Raw genomic sequence first — 19,969 nt, 5'->3', positions numbered from 1 at the left:
ACTTGGCAGCATTACATCATCGGTGATTCACATCTGCTTAACGGAACTCATGGCAATGATCAAGGACTGTGAGGGTGGTTTCGGCCAAGGGCCGGGTGTCAACTTGGGGGAGAAATCAGAGCACTGTGCATGTTGCCACAATTCATGCACCCAGCAACTGAATCATGAGGGGCCAAAAGATGCACCAGTGCCTGAGCCCACCAAGGACTCCACAAAGGAGTGTGACGTGTGCGAGGCTGAGCCCTCTGCACCTTGTAATGATGTGACAGTGGAAGCTCCACTGTCAGGGGAACAGTTGCTTGTTAAAGAGCTCATAAAGGCAGTAATCACACATGCCTCAAGAGAGGCCAATGTGTCGCCATCCGATGAGATTCAGCAGGGTCTCTTCATAGCTCTGTGGGCGCAACTTAAAAAAGAAACTCTAAATATAAAAAAGAGGATCAAAAGTCTTGCAAAGGCAATTTTCAAAGACATTACAAAGGTACTGGGTATTACACCTAACCTTGTTATCATTGCGTTGGCTGTACCTTCGCCGTACCAACAAGTGGTGATTTCGATATTCAAAGACCACCTGTTTCGAAAGAAGCGAAACCTACTTACAAGGTTTTTCGCATGGTGTGGAAAAACAGAGGATGATGAAGACCAGCTACCAGAAACTGACAATATCTCCCAGACACTTTTGAACGAATTTAAAGATATTATATTTCCAATACCGGGAGAAAAATCATCATCTGGAGTTACTGGCAGATCTTATGATGCTGGCAAAAATGAGCACGTGAGCGCACTTATTCATGGTGTACTCTCACATGCTGAAAAAACGTCCCGCTACAAACCTTCAGCTAAACTACACAAGCTGCTCTTTGACAATGTGGTGTCTGATGTCAACATCAAAGACCTGTATGTAGATGAAAAAAAATTAAAAGGTCTCGATAAGGCCATTTACCAAGAGCTCCAAACACTTTGCAAAGAAAAACCTTTGTTAAAGTTACTGAATGACAGGAACCCCTTAATGCGCAGGGTGACGGTTCATACAATTAAAAATCACTTGATCAAATCGTTGCAGAATCCTGCCCTTAGGGCAGCTGGAGAGGTTCAAAAATACAAGTCTTCTGTGGAAATGTGTATTGAGGACTTGGTGAAGCAGATTGTCGAAAATGCAGACTCACCCTGCTCTTCTGAAAAAGCTGATACTATCGCCAAACAGTTGTTCAGTAAAGTCTGGCCTCGAATCAAAAGGATTCCAATCCCCGCTGTACATGTGATATTCCTCAGTAATATGATGTACAATTCTCTCATAGAGAAGTGGAAAGACCCAGATGTAATACTGACATTCATGGCATTAGACCACAGATATGTTTACGAGCTCATTATTAGGGTCTACAAAGAGCATGCTGTAACCATATTAGAAAGTGAACCTTTCATCAGAAGCTTCTTTTCCTCTGTGGGTCGAGCTGTAGGGTTCGCACACGCACACGCACAAAAAATTTTGGGGACATTACATTAACTTACATTAATTTCCTGGAGACTTATCCTGACTCTACCCATCACAAGTCCCTGCCTGAACCTTACCCTAACCCTGACTCAAGCCTTCACCCTAAAATTGAATGATTTACCTTGCAATTTGTCCCCATAAAGTAGGCGAGACCTCATAATATGAGTGTGTAAACAAATTTGTGTCCCCACAACAATAAGTAATACATGACCACACACACTGACACCCACACAGCAATATTGGTATGGCAGGGATCAGGCCCACACAATGTGCTTACACATGGCCCACATACCGCAAAGAATGACGGCCCTTTGGTGGCCCAGACCTGGTTTGCCAGAGGTGGCCCACACATGGGCCAGCACAAGGCCAGTTTCAGACACCCTGGTCGTCCTGTGCTGGCCCATGTGTAGATTACCTCTGGCAAACATGATCTGGGCCACCAAAGGGCCGTTATTCATTGCGGTATGTGGGCCATCTGTAGGTGGTGTGCAGCCACGGGCCAGTTGTAGACACACTTCTGGCCCTGTGCTGGCCCAGAACGGTTTCAGCTCTGGCCCCAGATGTCAGCATAATGTGTACCTTAATCAAGCCATGCAATAACAACATGTGCCAGAACATGCAAAACAGTGCAAAAGTAACATGCTGAAACTCTGTTCAGACAGTGAATGGACTGATTTTTATGTAGCGCTTTTCTACTCTCCCAGATTACTCAAAGTCCCGGCTTGATACCAGATCCTGGCCAGACCTGCTTGGTATGTGGGCACTAACACACACACAGACACAGTTACTTTACCAACTGACCCCTGACCCCTGAGCTCCTAAGTGTCCCTCAAACCTCATTCAGGGATCCACTCCTCTACTTCACTGTCACTCCCTGAAAACTCACTGTCCTCACTTTCTGAGGACAGAAAGTGCACATTCCTTTGGTTTCCTTGCATAAAAAGTTTTTACATCCATGTCCTGTAATTATGAGTAGATTCTAAAGTAAAAAACATTGACTATGATCATATAAATGCACACAAACACATCTCTACACACATCTCTACACAATGCATTATATTGCCTGAAAAAAATTGGGCTAACTGCGCAGTGTTGCCTTGAGGCAACAAATGAAAATGAACAGTTTTACAGTATAAATAAATTTTAAAAAGTAGAACAAACAATCAAATATGCTTCTTAACATATTCATGCACATACAAGTATTTTTTTAATATAAATTTATTTCACTATAAACATGTAAAATAGTGATCTTTATCTTGCCTCCTAATGAAGATGTCTCTCATGTAGTGCAGCTTGCAGAAAGTTTTTCCTCCCCACTGTCGCCGAGTGCTTGCTCAGAGGGAATTGTCAGATTATTGGGGTTTTATTTTTGTCAACTAATACACAACTCAGGGCTCGCAAAATCGCTAGCCCGACGTCCCGGAGCTAGCGATATCTTCGGTCGGGCGACCAAAATCGAGCTCGCAAAATCGCCCGTCGGGCTTTATGATAACCCGACGGGCGATTTTGCGAGCCCTGCGATCTTATTGGGCATTCCAAATTGATTTTTTTATTCATTAATAAAGTCCTAAAAAAAATTATATTGTGAATATTGCATGTTTTCATTGTCACACAAATGTGTACATTTTCAGCCTAGACTGAACATGTGTGCTTGTCTTCTATTCAAAATCAAACATTTTAGTAGCAACCATTGTATTAAAATATGGCAGATGTTTTACTCTGATTACACAAACTTTATGTAGGAGTAGGTCACAGATAAGAGGTATTTATTTGTAAATTTGACCTCTGACCTCACAGAGATACAGGACGACAGGATATGTGATATTAGAATCCACATATATTGGTATATAATCTCCTAAATGTTGCCAAAAGCAGTAAGGAACATAGCTCTAAATAACATTATCATCTTTTTGACCCTCACTATAGTCTGTATGACAAGTCAGAACAAAAGGTCGGAGGTCAAATGCGGCATTAAATCCTAATGCGGTACATTCCTATGTTGAGAATACACACCACACTTGTAAGAAAGTTATAAGTTAAATTATAAGGCTTTTTTAAAGGTGTTTCTCTATGAAAGCAGTTAAGATCATTATGCAAATACATAGGGCAGCAACTGGGGGACCCCAAAGTGCAAGCCCACCCTCAGTATATTGGGGTCTGGAATAAAACTAGAATTAATTAAAAATGTGTAATTAATTATTTAAAAATAGAAATACAGAGCATTTTAAACTAAGTCAATGTATATTTTAATTACTTATTTATATATCTAGTGAACTATTTCCTGACATATTCAGTTATTTTGCTACTTATCAGCAGCAGTGCTGTGCATCCTGCAAATTTCGTTATCGAGTAAATTAAGAGCAGTATTGCAGATACCGATACTTTTAACCTATAAAGGGAGCTTATGTAGGGGAGAGCAGTGTGTTATTATTTATGAGCTGAATCATCGTACATTTGCCAAGTTCAGAACACATTTTCATGAACACCAACACAACAATGTTGTAAGTTTAACAACCCACAGTAATATACTAGTTAACACAGTTTTCTTGTGTATTGATACTGTGGATTTTTAGAGACCTGAAATGTAAATGTGCTGTCTTTAAAGGAGTTTGGGTCAGCTTCTGTTGTGTAAGTTTGTTATAGGCTATAAAGACTTGGAATGAAAATATTTTTAATAAAAACAAGCTTTTAAAAATGCACAGTTCAGTGGGATATAGTGGGATTAGATTGGCTGTGTCTCGGTGTAATCTGTAGTCCTGCGACAGACTGGCGGTCTGTCATTGTGCAATTGCAGAATAAATGTATGGATGGATGGACAATGGGATACATGCTGAACTTTGAGGATAGAAACAAAGTATCAATCCAGTTGTGTTCGTATTGATCCAATTATGAAACCATAGATCATATTAAAGGGTTAGAACCTTCCCAGGAGTGTCCAGCCTACTAAAATTACTCCAAGAGTGCAGCAATGACTCATCCAGGAGGCCACAAAAGAACCAGAACAACATCTAAAGAACTGCAGGTCAGTGTTCATGATTCAACAATCAGGTAGAGACTGGGCAAAAATGGCATCCATGGGAGAGTTCAAGGAGAAAACCAAGGTCCCAAAGGCCCTCTCACATTTACCAAAAACATCTTGATGATCCCCAAGACTCTTGGGAAAGGCACTGACATTATAAATTCACTTGTATATAAAATATAAACAGGGTAGAGTTTTTGGGAAGGAGAAAAGTAGTCACACAAAACCAAAAAGGTCCCTGTGTCAAGCTGTAAACGTGTTTATTTCTGCTTTACAGTTGCACATTTTAACATGAGAGTCTATGGAGAGACAGACTCAAGTGGCCATTAGAGGAACTGCAGGTCTTGGCACAATAACTCACAGTTATTCATCATTTCATACAGACCGATCAGCTCCCTGAGATGAGCTCGGATCCAGTGAGGTACTGACATAGGATGTGAGCGTCTGTCATATGTTGCCCGCTTTCGGCTCATCCTATTGGCTCGTTCCTCGAGCTCCTCCAGCTGTTTTGAGCTGCTGCAGAAGGCCACTGCCATTGAGGGAACACTTTTGCCACAGTTGTACACACACAAAAAGATTCTAGGTCTGACCAATGTCGCAGCCATAGGCAAAAAGATGACAGTCAATAAAATTCTAAAAGGTAATTTATTAACACAATGATCAAAAAGTAAAAGATAAAACAGTCCAGTGTCCAATTTGCCTGTGAAGTAAAAACACACAGTCCAAGGCCAGAGCCAGCTATGCCACAAAGCCAGGTGATCACTCTGGCCTCTGCAACTCAGCTGCCTTTAGGCTGCGGCATATAATTGGCCCTGGCCTGCACAGAGACACAAAGTAACATGTTTCATGTCTCTCTGTGCAAAATGGGTTCAAAAACATAAACAACTGTGGTATACTGTTTGTCCGTGATTTGTGGCAGGATCAGCCTGATATTATTTGTGTCCCACTGTAACTTTACTGTATAAAGAGCTAAGATCTCCAAAATGTCAGCAGCAATGACTGTAGTCATTGGTCAGGAGTAGTTTATAAGAAGTATTTGTGAACTAAAAATCAAGAATGTGGGATACTGTTTGTACGTGATTTGGACAGCCCAGCGCGTGCTCCCGACGCAGGGGGAACTAATTCTGTTGGGGAGACCTACCTTGGCACTTGTGCAGGTGAAGCCAAAAGCAAGATAAGATATGCCTCATCATATTTTCTAGTATTTGGCTTGGAAGGAAGTTAGTTTGGAAACATATTTGCTTCATCTTCTGCTTTGCGTTTGTGTGGAAGCCCTGTCAAAAACCTGCCCATTATATGCTAGCACTCTGCTCTAACCTATGCAGCTTATTGTGAAATTTTGCAGCCAACTTCCGGTTTTGCCTCGCTGACTTGACGCACTGCCTCTGCTTGCTCTATGCAGACGGTGTGACGTCAGCCAGAGTCGGTCAGCTGGCTCCTCCATCTGAGCAGCACAGAGAGCCTCTCCCACAGGGAGACATCACCAAAAAACGCCCGAGTCTGGCCAGCAGCATCGGCGGCCTGCCGGAAGAGGAAAAGATATGGATAAAACGAGACTATAGTGGGGGATCGGCCATCGGCGATTATCGGGAAGACTAACTAGAATATTTATTTACCTATTTATTAATTATTTATTTTCCCTGCCAGCAATGGCTGGGGTCCATGGCTGCGGCTGCTGAGAGGCAGGTGCAATACCATCGACGAAGGCGTTTCGCTTCTCGGCATGGACGATCTACAGGCTGGCCCAGTGCCCATCCACAGCGCCCAGGATCTGATGCTTTCTGCCGGAGGACAGGGATAACAGGGCCGCGACTGGAGGAGATAGCCCGTAACTGGCTGGAGGAGCGGGAGGAGGAGGAGGAGGAGGAGGGGGTCTATTCATATCAGTTTATTAGAACCGATATTTTCAGCAGGGGAATCAAGGTTATGCGCACACAACAGTCTGCCTCCGTTCTGTAAACCTGCTGCAAAATGGCATGACTGTTCTCCTTTTTGAAGGCAGACTGTGATTGAATGTGCCCCTTCCCCCGTGCTGAGCGCATTCAAAAGCGGTGACACCCTTGCCTTTTAGGAGGGCCTGAAAAACTGTTGAGAGGAGGCGCAGCTTCATCTGGACCACAGCTGCCAAGATGATGGAGCTGCAGATAGACGAGGTGGTCTACCAGGACGACTACGGCTCCGGCTCCGTGATGTCAGAGCGGGTGTCGGGCCTGGCAAACAGCATCTACCGGGAGTTCGAGCGGCTGATACACAGCTACGATGAGGAGGTGGTGAAGGAGCTGATGCCGCTTGTGGTGAACGTCCTGGAAAACCTCGACGCGGTGCTGACGGAGAACCAGGAGCACGAGGTGGAGCTGGAGCTGCTGAAGGAGGACAACGAGCAGCTCATCACCCAGTATGAGAGGGAGAAAGCGCTGCGCAAGCAGGCGGAGGAGGTGCGTTAAAAGAGCTCCCCACACAGCACCACCGGCCACCGCAGGCCCGTCATTATCATCACTTCCAGCCGTCCTGTTCTGTAGGCACATGTGACTCATGTTTAGGCCCGTGACAGGGATTGCTAAACGTATTATTAGTGTCAATGCACTGCAGTCACTCGTAAACACACTGCTTACATTACTTAGGGATATTTAAATCAGTATAGAGACACCACTGGAAGTTTCTTTTTCTTTTAAAGAGGGTCAACCAGGTAAACAACAGGGACGTTTCCGGGATTTCTGAAATCAGGGGGCCCAGGGATGGGCAGACCAAGGCAGGGGTGCACAGCAATGTTGAAAACACTAGGCACAATTATCATAATTATCAATTACGAGTCCACATGCAGATGGTGTTATTATAAAGGTAAACCATTGTTTTGGTTTAAAACAATGTTTTTGCAACATGATAAATAAGTATTTAGATACTTTAGGTGAGTAAAAGTTGTAATCCTGCATCCAAATATGGGTTTATGGCAGAATCCTAAGCATTGCATTACCGGATCATAGTTATTGGTCCATTTATATCTTTATCACTTTAATCTTACGACTGGAGACAATTTTAATCATGTTAATCATGTTGCTACGGGGAGTTTTATGAATAATGTTAATAATAATAATAATATAGATTTTTAGATCCATAGATTTAAATTTTAAAATCTGCTAAATTAGAGTAAATTAAATGGTATGGAGTACAAGGATAATAACTGTACTGAAAATATAGTGAAGTGGAAATAGAAACCAGGAAAACTTCAGTAACATACTTGAGTAAATGTGCTACAAGTAATACACCATCACTCATTATACTCCAGCTCGCATCTGTACTGTAAGAACTGTCTGAGACAATCATATTTCTGGGGGTGGGCAGTGCCACCCTGTGCCCCCCTTCTGACCTTTGAAGTTAAGCACATGCATTGAAACAAAAGACATCTTACAGTTTTACCCTCGTTGTCTGTTTATCAACATCAGATTCTTTATGAAATGAAGTTAAAATCTAACATCGATTAATTCTGTTACTACAAGTTTTCCAAATATTGCTGTTTAACTTTAAAGTTAAAGTTAATAGCTTTGTCACTATTACAGATTTTTATTATCACTTTTTTCCTGCCAGTACTCCAGCTAACCGTTAACAGTGCTGCTACCACCATCATCACACATGGAATTTTAAGTGCTCCTTCCTTAAACTTTAACACAACACAGCAGAAGTATATGCAAATATAACACAAACACAGTATGCAAACACAAAGTGAGGGAGGACATGTTAGCAGGACATGCATGAAGATAAAGGCACAGTCAGCGTGACTCTCTGTGTGGGCGTTTGCACTCGAAAACAGTGAAAGAACAGGAACACAAACAACAAAAAGTGTGTTTCAATACGGGGCTATTAAATTACAGACTGAACTCCACCTGCAGCCACTTTTATCTCCTCTGTTTTTACCTGAGTGGTGTCATAACAGCAGTGAGATCCTGCAGGCAGACATCATAAAGCAACTTTAATCCTCCTCCCATCCAAAGAGGCCTCAGAGTATCAGTGGCAGCCTTGCTGGTGTCAGCTTAGCTCAGCTTTTAGCCCACTTTGTCATCTGCTCTCCCCAGCGCCGTCCCCTCTGTTAGTTATCTAGTTTGTTTTCACTTTAAGCTGCCTTGTATTTAAGCTTCGGTTTAATATCATTACAGACTGAAAATGCTTATTGTGAAAATGAGATTTTGTAGGGCCAGTACTTGAAAATGAACATGTGCTGCAGGTTAAAGTAGGTGCTGAGCCATCAGTCGTGCCTCTGCAGAAACTGAAAAGGAAAACTGTAACAACAATGCATGCCTTTACATGCTATTTATATGTGTGCCAAAAACCCCCAAAACACTGTATAGAACTCAGATCTTCTCTTTGTCGTCAGCAGGGACTCTTTTCTTGCCTAGATTTTTGTCACGCACATGCAAATCTCTCTTTGCACTTCTGGCACAAGCTGTCTCGAAGACATTGCATATTTAAGATTTGAAGTTTCGTGCAGGGCTGCCCACACTTTTGCACAAACCTGTACTTGTTTGATGACCTTAGATGACAAATAAACAGACAGTTTTCTCCATCACTGGGGTGCAGAGGGGGATGGGATGATGTGCAAATGGGTAGAAGTCACAGGAAATCAATAGCACACAGAGCTCACTGGGGGAGTCTGGGACTGTAATCTGATTTGTGCTCATGAGAAGCAGAGAGAGAGTGAGAATAACAAAAGCAGAGAGAAAGAAACAGACTGAGGGTTTTATGAAGCTACGGCAGAGGCGAGGCAGCCCAGGCCAGATCGGAAAGAGTCTAAGGATAATAAGAGGAAAAAGAAGCAAACAGAGTCTGAGGAAAACAATAATGCCTCCTCCTGCAAGACATGGACAACAACAAGCAGAAAAGGCAGCTCACATTACAAAGTTATTAGAGCTAATGGTAAACAAAGACAACAGCCGCATCTTTTTACTCATGAAGCGTTCGACCGAGATACCCACAAGCACAAATTTAACCATTTTGTAGCATCTCCTGCTAAAACATCCTGTGTTTGTCTCCAGCCATCTTTTCCCCATCTCTCTTAATGTGATTTACATACAAAGGATTAACGAGCTATGCTCCACATGTTATCTTAACCTCTAGATTTTATAATAATTTCAAAGATTTCAGATTTTCCTCTGCTCCTCCTAATGCTGTTGTGACTTCACACCCTCCTCAGATATCACTCAGATATAACTCCTCAGATATCAGTGTGGTCACAGTTGAGCGTGTGACCACACTGCAGTCACACTTAGAGTCAGTTTGTCAGGAAAGCTCCTTAGTTTCACTTGTCACACATCGCAGGATTGCTTAATGAGAATTATTCCGACTGGACCGCGCAAACGTTCATTCCTACGCTGTGTCACGTTACCTGTCTGAGTGCTGTTCGCACAGTTTAAAGTTATTTATGAGAATGCACCGTGTTTTTCTTGCTTCTGTAGTTACACCAGTGCACACTGCAAGCTGTGCCTCACTAACACTGCATTTTAATGGAAAGCGATGTGCCTTTACTTGCACGGGTTTAGGAGCCTCGTGCAGATAAAGGCATGGGGGATAGAGGGATGGACTTGAAGGGCACCTTCCCAGTCTGAGGGGGGCAGGACGAAAGATATTGCTGTGTTTTGTTTCAGCGAAAAACAAAGACATCTAGTGTGTCACAAAGACAGTGTTTTGATGCGTAAACTCGGTCGTTTATCATTGAATCTATAGTATGTTAATGCTGTGGATGTTCAGCAGTGACAAGGCTGGAGGTTTGCTCTTCCTGCACCATGAGTACAGTGCAAAAACTGCAGCAGCTACAAGAATGCTGCAGCAATCACTCTGCAATTTCTCCAAGAATTTCACATTCTCCTTCTGCTAAAGCTGCAAGGAGACCACAGCATTAGTGTTGTTTACTGTGCTGCGTGGGTCAGGGTGTGTTTTGCCACATTTTCGGTAACTCATTAAACTTGGTTAAATTCTTTAGTGACCTTTTCCCTGTAGCCGTGGAGATATTTCTACATGTGTCAATGACAAGTGTTGTTCATTCCCTGCAATTAATGCTTTAGGTACAGCATCAGCACTGGTTGTATTTTCAGAGTGCTGTTGTGTTGCAGTGCTTGCTATTTTGTGTAGCGTGTATCTGCTGCACGTTGGTGTTTCCAAGGTCTGTCTGCAGTCAGAGGATTACCGTATTAAGACTTTGTGGACTTGCGGAAAAAAGGACGTCATTGTGAGCAGCTTTATTTAAAAAAATGGAACAGGCAGCATGGCGGGGGGAGTAGGCAGCTCTGTGTTTCTGCCTGTATTGTGAGATAAATCTATTACAGACAAACTGTGAAATACTTTTACCATAATACACAGATACTACTGGCACATATAACCACATGTAAAGTGAGTTCAGTTTTCATTTTTTGACATGTGCACAAAAGCCCCGATGTATCCTGAAAACACACTGCTCTGAAGCTGATATGAACAATTATGTAATTCATAGACAATATGAAGTAAAATGATATGCTGTTTCCCTTCATATGAATTATAACAAAAATGCAAATTTTATGTGACCTTTCGCTTTTAGAGTCTGTAAATTAATTTCTCAGTCTATTTTTTTCTCTTGTTTGCCTTTTATCAGAAATTTATTGAATTTGAGGATTCACTGGAGGCTGAGAAGAAGGACCTGCAGATACAGGTGGAGTTTTTGGAGCTACAGGGGAAACAGCTGGAGCTGAAGGCAAAGAACTATTCTGACCAGAGTGAGTGCATAGATGTCATGTTATATGCAGTGCATGTAGGACACCTGGCTCAAAGGGTGACCCTTATACCGAAGGTTGTACTGCTTACTGCAGGGTCCTGGGTTTGAGTCCGCCCCAGGCTGTCCTCTGAAGGTCATCGTGCTCCCGCTTTTCTCCACTGCCTTCCTGTCTACACTACACTGTCCTGTCTAATAGAATATGCTGTACATGTGGCTGCTGAGGCTCATTCAAAACACTGGAAATAGTGTTTAACAGCTGTGTGTGTGTGTGTGTGTGTGTGTGTGTGTGTGTGTGTGTGTGTGTGTGTGTGTGTGTGTGTGTGTGTGTGTGTAAGAAGGAGGACAGCAGGAGAGATAACACAGAGGCTCCAGGATACATTTCCACTGTAGTTTTGAAGGGAAGGCAGAAAGAGAAGTAGACACGCTCAGGATGTATTTTTAGACTTTGGTTGATTTTGAAATGAAACACTGATTTTCTTTGCTGTACATTATAAATACAGGCATCCAGTTAGCTTTGGGATTTATTTATTTGTATGTTTGCGGGGATCCACTGTACCCTTAATGTTTCTTTGTTTCTCCCCCAATGATTACTATATTAAATAGTGCAGCAATTTAAATACAAGCAGGCAAACATAAATTTGCAATCATTTCAATTTCATAACTTTGCACTCCTACTATGCAATCCAAAATGATACTTCATGTCCATTTAATTGGTGAAAGGTTATAAAGTGAGCTGGACGTCACTGCTGTTTAAATGTACTTTTGTTCTTGTTGCTGCTGAAGTTGATGTTGTGTCCGTCTGCTTCACAGTCACTCGGCTGGAAGAGCGAGAGTCAGACATGAAGAAAGAGTACAACGCTCTGCATCAGCGCCACACTGAGGTGAGCAAACCTTGGGCCCTCCTGTGAAATCACAAGAGTTAGATATTCTGCTGAACACCTACTCTTTTCTTTTTGATTTCTAGCTAGGATTTATTACACATTAGGCCCCATATCGGCATAATCCACCAAACATGCTCACAGTCATTTCAAATATTCATGATACTAAGCTTGAATGATACAGCCATCATGAGCGATGTTTCAGTAAAAGAAGCAGAATGGTGTTTTTTTGTTTTCTACAACTCAGAGTATCTAAATATGTGTGATATATGTGAAGTATTCAAAGCACTTTTGACCCCCATCAGTCTGGTTATCCATTAATTCACAAAACACAGTGTGTAGTAGATTATAGGTCAATCATGAAATAACTCTAATCTTTTATATTGTCAATGTATTTATTTAAAGAAGACGATGTGGTTCAACATACACTATATTGCCCAAAGTATTTGCTCATCTGTCTTCGCACGCATTTGAACTTGAGTAACATCCTGTTCTTAATCAATAGGGTTTAATATGATGTTGGCCCACCCTTTGCAGCTATAACAGGTTCACCTCTTCTGGGAAGAAGACTTCCACAAGTTTAGGAGTGTTTATGGGAATTTTTGACCATTGTTCCCGAAGCACATTTGTGAGTTCAGACACTGACGAGGTCTGGCTCACAATCTCCGCTCTAATTCATCCCAAAGATTTTCTGTTGAGTTGAGGTCAGGACTCTGTGCATCCTAGTTGAGTTCTTCCACACCTAACTTCCTCATCTACAACTTTATGGAGCTTGCTATGTGCAATGGTGCACAGTCATGTTGGACCATCTGGGACCCAAAACTGTTCCCTTAAATTCGTTAGCATGAAGTTGGCCAAAATGTCTTGGTATGCTGAAGCATTAAGAGTTCGTTTCACTGGAACTAAGGGCCTGAGCCCAACTCCTGAAAAACATCCCCACACCTTTATCCTCACTCCACCAAGGTTTACGCTTGGTACAGTGCAGTCAGACAAGTACCGTTGTCCTGGCAACCACCAAACCAAGACTCATCCATTGAATTGTCAGACAGTGAAGCGTGATTCGTCACTTCGGCTTGGATGCAGCTGTTTCCATGGAACTGTTAAACTCTCCACACATTGCTCTGAGCTAATCTGAAGGCCACATGAAGTCTGGAGTTCTTTAACGATTGAATCTGCAGAAAGTTGGCGACCTCTGCACACTATCCGCCTCTGCATCGGCTGACCCTGCTCTCAGTTCCTGTCATTCCCAGTCGCTTCCACTTTGTTATAATACCACTAACAGCTGACTGTGGAATATTTAGTAGTGAGGAAATTTCATGTGTGAACAGGTGGCATCCTATCACAGTACCACGCTGGATTTTACTGAGCCCGTGAGAACGACAGATTCTTTCACAAATATTTGTAGAAGCAGCCTGCATGCCTGGGTGCTTGATTTTTATACACCTGTGAACATGGAAGTGATTGGAACACCTGAATTCAACAGTCTGGAAGGTTGACTGAATACTTAGCATTAGCACTATAGCATGCTACCAATATGGAGCATGAAACTGACATTTATAGCTATTGCTAATTTTTAACTCTTATTCCTTGCTGGGCTTTTACATTCATAATGCACAACATTCAGTTACATAACACCACAAGATACTATAAGCAAAAGTACAATAAATAAATAAATAGTGTAAAATATAGTGTAAGAAAGATAGATATTGCCCTGCTCTCCGGTTGTTCTCAAAACGATTTTTTGTTCTTGATTTCTTGGATCACAGATGATCCAGACGTACGTCGAGCACATAGAGCGGTCCAAAATGCAGCAGGCGGGGAGTAACAGCCAATCAGAAGGCACCGGCTGTGGACGATCGTGAGTGTTTTGTTTTTTCTTTCATTTATATTCTGTGTGTGTGTAATTGTCTGTTTCTGTGGATCTGAACTATCATGTTTTGCACAGATCTATCAGGCTTTTCGTGTTGCAGCACATTTCTTGTGTTGAAGCTGGCGCCGTTTGTCATCAGCCACACTGAACAGCTGCCGTGTCCCGCTAACAGAGAGGAGAGGCGATGTGCAAACAGACACAACAGTCATTATAAACCTCTGTGGAAAATAATTAGAAAAACGAAGGAAGTTTGACTTTAATGTGCCAGCTTGTTGTGTTGAGCCAGGGCCAATCCCATGGGCTCGACAGCTAGAAGAGGAGCGGGACATCTGGTGTAGCTGCCTACCTAGGCTCCAGATTAGTCACTTTTAGCAATATGTCCACTAACTCATAAAATACCCACAGTGAAAGGCATGCAAGAAGTTTGCTCCAGACTTCTGATACTGTAAATAATCAATTGAGTAAATGATGAGCTTGCTTTCAGCAGTACCTATCTTTTAGTTTTAGTTTCGATTTTTTAGCCTATTTTTCCTGTAAAAGGTGTCAAACTGTGAGATTCTTGCATGCAGGTTCTCTTGAAGTCTACCGAAAGACTGTGACCGACTATGTTTAGGTTACAGATGACCATAAAAGTCGTAGCAAAACCTTCAGCTTGCGGTTTTTCTTCTTTCTTTTTTTAAACAGTGATATATTTGCAGGTTTTTAATTGAATCCATTTGTCCTTCTACGAGTGGATGTCCAATGTCAGTGGCTGCAAAATGAATCCAAAACATTATTGATTCAACCCCGAACAGTTGCAGAGATGGTCTCATGGTGATAATCTGCACCCTTTTTTCCCCCTTTCCTTTTTTGGCATTTGCAAAGTTTTGATGCAACTTTGTGTTAAGTATGCAGGAAAGATTTCCCTTCAATAACTTCCCTGTGATGATTATATCTGTGCTCCAGAGTCTCCTAAATCTTGTTGAAGGGTTGAAGTGAGAGAAGGGTTTGATTTGTAATTGTTCCAGAAAGTTTTCTTTTTCTTTCTGAACTAAACAAAACCTCCAGTATTGTCACTAGCTGCCATTTCTCCGAGGCTCTGATTGAGTTTGCTGTATTTTTGTTGACTTTTCCTCCTTTTTGGACATCAATTACTTTAATCGTCTTGCTGCCATTAAGCTGCTGGGACAGGACTTTGCTTCCGCTGGCCTTTCTTAACCATGACTGTGAACAAGCCAGAGCCCCAAAAAACTGAGACACTAGAAAAAGTTAAACACCAAAAAGTTAAAACACCAGATTTTAAACGTTAAAGAGAATATTTCATCTTCACCTCAGCTCATTTTTTCCTCACTAAGTAATGCAGTTACAGAACTTTTGACCAGTCGTGCTCAAAGCTTTCCATGCCACTGTGTATCGTGTATCTCTAAAGTCAATTCGGCTACAGCGTCTAATGAAATGCATCTCAATCCTGCAAGTCTTCATCAACTGTGCTTATTACTGGAGAATGCATGAGGACAGTGTTATAGGTGGTTATGGGAGTCCTGCTGGGGTGTTCAGAATTAATAAAGTGAACATTTGATTATCCGAAGCAGTTTTAAAGACAAGACAGTGAAGATGTGCAGAAAAAACGAAACAAACTGTAGTTTAACTAAATGTGTAAAAGTGCGTGTTTGTTTGTGCGGTGTTATGCGTCATGGCATGTTCCTGTCTCCTGTCCTTCTCTAATCAGTGTCTGTCTTGTCTGTCTTGCTGGCTTGCTCTCTGTGCTGCTGTTTGCACAGTCAACGACACACATGGAGGAAAAGGTAAATCCAACATGATTCCTCGACTGCCTCGCTCCGCTTCCCTCGAGTCTGAATTAAAAATATCCCTCCCCTTATATTTGCTGCGCTTCCACACTTTATGGATGAAAGTATTCCCTAATGCACTTAATTTGCTAGTTACCGATGCTTTAAACATCTATTTATTATGTTGGATGCATCAGTGATGTTGTACTTCAATCTTAAATTAAGGACTAAGGAATGGATCAAGGGTCATGTTAAGCATATTTTCCCGATATCTCCCCCTACCTTCTCCTCTTTCTCCCTCATGTGTTTCTGCCAGTCAGTTTGTCCCCCGTCTGTCTGTCTGCCTGTCCTGCTTGTCTTTTGCTTTGTTATATATAATTTTAAACATCAGGATCTGAGGTTGTTTTTTCTTTGGATGCTTTTTGTTGGGATTAGTGAGATCAATGCTGTCATGTCTGGGCAGTAATTGTGATGTTTAAACCAAAGGTTAGTGTAGCTTCACACAAACACATGGTGCAGCTAGTCTGGACCTTTCCAAAGGCAGCAACAAAGCCATAGCACATCTAAAACTCATTAGTTTACATGTACGGGGTTAAATCTATAAAAAAGCCAAGTGTTAAACCATCAGTCTGTTGTTTTAGCAGTTTTTGGAGGTCATGATGTGGAGCCTCTGCTGCTAGCTAAAACAGTTGGTGGATCTTTTTGCCTGTGGACTGAAACAAAATAGCACTCTAAGCTAAGCTAACTGACAGCTTCACCTTTATTGTACAGAGACAGCAACAAAGAGTCATGAATGAGAGTGTGAGTGACTGTCTATAGCGGGGGTGTCAAACATAAGATACCGGGGCCAGAATCGGCCCAACAAAAACTCCAGTCTGGCCCATTGGATACAAACTGTGGAGGGGGGAAAGATTTTGGACTAACTATACATTCATAGAGCTTTTTGTAGGGCTTTTCCTACTGATAAAGACCTCCCCAAATGCCATTCATACTATTCTAAAGCAGACAAGTAAGAGTTAAGCTATTAAAAGACAGAAACGTGTTAGCGCGGTTAGCTTGTTAATGCGTTGACGCTGTCCAGCCCCATGCACGGGGCGATCCGCGGTAACTCGTTAACGGAGATTTGCCGCGTTAATGCAGTCATGGCGTTAACGCCATTTTAAAGAGATTAACGCTGACAGCACTAGTTTTTTGTTTTTTTCAATGTTAATGATAGAAAAGCATTTATGTTTAGGCATTTTAGCATTTCATCCTGTAGAAAAACTGAATTGAACTGTTGAAGTGCACTTCTTTTTCCTATATTTAAGATATCTCTGGATTTTTAAAGGTGCAGTAAAAAGGCTTTAAATTGACAAAGGGTTGAGTTTTCAATAGTATGATCAAAGTGAATTGCATGTGGCCACGGTGTAAAGTGAGTTTGACATTCTTGGGCTATAGTTTAACCCAGGCACAGACTTAAAAAACTGGTTTTGCTTTGCATTATATGCCTGCCAGAGTGAGCTCCAGCACCCCGGGGGGGAAGGGCACTGAATATGATACACTGAAATAACCAAGAGGCAGTCTCACCTAATCTCCACCACCTCTGTGTCTCCTCCTCCAGCAGCAAAGCAGAGCGCCCACCATCGTTGAGCCTGTACCCTGATGGCATGGTACGTGGGGGACTCGGGGGGGCTAGGATGATTCCCGGGAAAGACATCTGGCAGGTCAGCGAGCTCGGCCACTCTACCTTCAGCTCTGCCTACCAGGTGGGACAGAAAATGGCCCTGTCCTCCTCCCTCGGCCATAACAGCAGCCTGGGGAGTGGAAAGGGGGAGAGGCTGGCATTACTGCTGCCGGCCACACCCACACGGACCACCTCCCCTCCCACGCCTGCTTGTGTCACTTTTGAGGAAATTAATTTTGCATTGGAAATCTCAGTTGTTGTTTTTTAATCTAATTAGTTAGGTATAAACGATATGTTGACCCAAGCAAGCAGGGACCGCCGTTAGATGTTTGTTTTTGGCTTCATGCAGTTTTTTCTTGTGTCCTTATTTTACTGTGGCGTTGTGAAGCTGCTTTTTGTGTCGTGTTTTAGTTTACGCTTTTACGCAAAGTTTAAGCTCATGTTTATTAATGTTCATATAAACTGACAGCATACAGTGCTTCATATGTTATCCAAGGAAACCCCATTTCCTTGAACTCAGTCTGAAACACACAATTTAGAATTTTAATATACTCAATACAATTTAAATGACTCAGCATAATTTTTTTTATCCACAAGAGTCTAATGTGTTTTGCCTTACATATTTAGCCCCGTCACTTTACCTATTTGTTATCTAAGATAAATGTTTAAACCCATTCCCAAAATAAAACAGCAGAAAATTCCCAACTTTACAATCAGTGAGCAAAGTAAGAGACATCCCCGGCCTTCTTTCATTGCACGATGCTCATATAATGTCATTTGTGTCTCACCAAGGAGGACGGATCAGAGTCGGACTCGGTGGCGGCCACACCCAGCAGCACAGGAAGTAAGTCCAACACACCCACCTCCTCTGTCCCGTCCGCCACAGTCACCCCCATCAACGAGAGCTTCCACGGGCACGACTTTGACGTCACGCGGCCTGGAAACCGCAGGAAAAGCGCTAAGCGTCTCAGCCGGAATATGGAGGTGCAGGTTTCCCAGGAAACCAGGAATGTCAGCATCGGTAAGAGGATGTCACTGAGCGTGTCCTCACTTCAGAGGTTTGAAGTTACGCTGCATAAAATGTCAGTAGATTGCAGAGTTGCTCACAAAACGTTCAGACAGCCACACTCGGTACTCTGCTCTTCCAGGTATGGGAAGCAGCGACGAGTGGTCGGAGTTTCAGGAGCTCATCGATTCTACACCAGAGCTGGATATGTGTCTGGACCCCCGTATTTATGGAGGAGGAAACAGGTACAAGCAACAGTGTAGCTGCTTTAAGCACACAGTGTAAAAGGATATCAACATCCATGTTTTCCTGTCAAAACAAAGACAGAAACAGGTCTAGAAATCCTTTAGGTGGTCAGAGCTTTGATGGATTAGTCCTGCGTGTCAACAGCATTATATTATATATTTATTAAATAAATAAATATATGAAAAATAAATGTGTTTTCATGTGTTTCAGCCCCTCCCAGGGCATAGTTAACGAGGCCTTCGGCATCAACACAGACTCTCTCTACCACGAGATCAAAGACGCCAAGTCGGACATCATTGGGGATGTGGATGCAGGTGCTGAGCTGCTGGGTAAGAACAGGATTCTGGTTTCAGTATGTTTTGATGTATTCATTATTGACACCCTAATCCAAGAGCCCCAAAGCCTGAAAGATAAATCATTTTCCCATGAAAGTGCAATGCTGGTCAGCAGCACATGATTTACTTCAGAGGAGATACTTGAAAACAAATAAAAGCGCCATCTTTACCTCGTCCTCCCAGGGTGACTTTTACTATAAGCTAACAGGCCAATATGCCATGTTATTGCACTCTAAATAGAGAAAATAAGGGCAGATGCATGTGCTGTGTGCGCGTGTTACACAGAGCCAGCATTTGTATTTTCTTTGCACTGCAGGCTCCGAGCTCCATGCGAGGCTGTGCGAATCTGCCGCTGCACTAACTTTACATTCTTTGTCTTGCATGGGGCGCTGCAGCGCACGTCTGCATCACCACACAGTCATCCTAAAAAACACACAATCTCACACATCCATGCACTTTTTCTTTCATTGTTTGTCTTTGTTATACTTTGCTCTTGTTTTTACAGCAGTTTTAGGGGCAGAGGAACAGTAAATGGAGCAGATTTGAACAGATGTTTTTGTCACTTATGTTCACATTACTCAGTTTAGATGCCCACTATCGCACACACCCCATTTTGGGCTTATTCACACTGGGAGATTCTGGGAGATTTTGTGTATCAGTATTGACTCACTATCCCTGAGTTTTATGTTACAGAAGCAGGAAGCGCACTCTGACCCCGTCTCCTTGTCCATCTGTTAACCTCTCACCCATTTCCTTTTTTCCCCTTTTATGTGCTTCTGCCGGTGACACCCATAGGCGAGTTCTCAGGTGTGTATCTGAACACACGTTGGTTGGTATTGTTTTCTCTTAACTCTCTCAACTCCTCTCTACTTTCCAAAATCCACTTTTAAAAGTAGATGCTAATCAGTGGATATAATTGATAACAAAGTAACTTTGGAGTTATTGTGATGCTATGCTAGTA

General features: G+C 42.5%; 1 protein-coding gene across 24 annotated transcripts in view; it reads left to right on the top strand.

The window, feature by feature from the left end:
- The first annotated feature begins 5,920 nt into the window (after nt 1-5,920).
- The window catches only part of mapk8ip3 (mitogen-activated protein kinase 8 interacting protein 3), a 32,100-nt gene continuing 18,051 nt past the window's right edge, over nt 5,921-19,969 (top strand). For 7 of the 24 annotated variants that reach the window (XM_004560636.5, XM_012921726.4, XM_012921722.4 and 4 more), the window contains exons 1-10: nt 5,921-6,946; nt 11,125-11,245; nt 12,055-12,125; nt 13,889-13,980; nt 15,753-15,776; nt 17,359-17,503; nt 18,214-18,442; nt 18,570-18,672; nt 18,884-19,002; nt 19,804-19,815. In XM_004560636.5, coding sequence (XP_004560693.1) covers nt 6,641-6,946; nt 11,125-11,245; nt 12,055-12,125; nt 13,889-13,980; nt 15,753-15,776; nt 17,359-17,503; nt 18,214-18,442; nt 18,570-18,672; nt 18,884-19,002; nt 19,804-19,815 — 1,222 coding nt within the window. In that variant the 5' untranslated portion in view covers nt 5,921-6,640. The remainder of the gene's footprint in view (nt 6,947-11,124; nt 11,246-12,054; nt 12,126-13,888; nt 13,981-15,752; nt 15,777-17,358; nt 17,504-18,213; nt 18,443-18,569; nt 18,673-18,883; nt 19,003-19,803; nt 19,816-19,969) is intronic. The other 17 variants (XM_076883070.1, XM_076883069.1, XM_023152105.3 and 14 more) reach the window with 10 other exon arrangements.

The sequence above is a fragment of the Maylandia zebra genome, linkage group LG4 (assembly GCF_041146795.1).
Source record: "Maylandia zebra isolate NMK-2024a linkage group LG4, Mzebra_GT3a, whole genome shotgun sequence".
Classification (NCBI taxonomy): Eukaryota; Metazoa; Chordata; class Actinopteri; order Cichliformes; family Cichlidae; genus Maylandia; species Maylandia zebra.
This window is presented reverse-complemented; position numbering and strand designations above follow the sequence as displayed.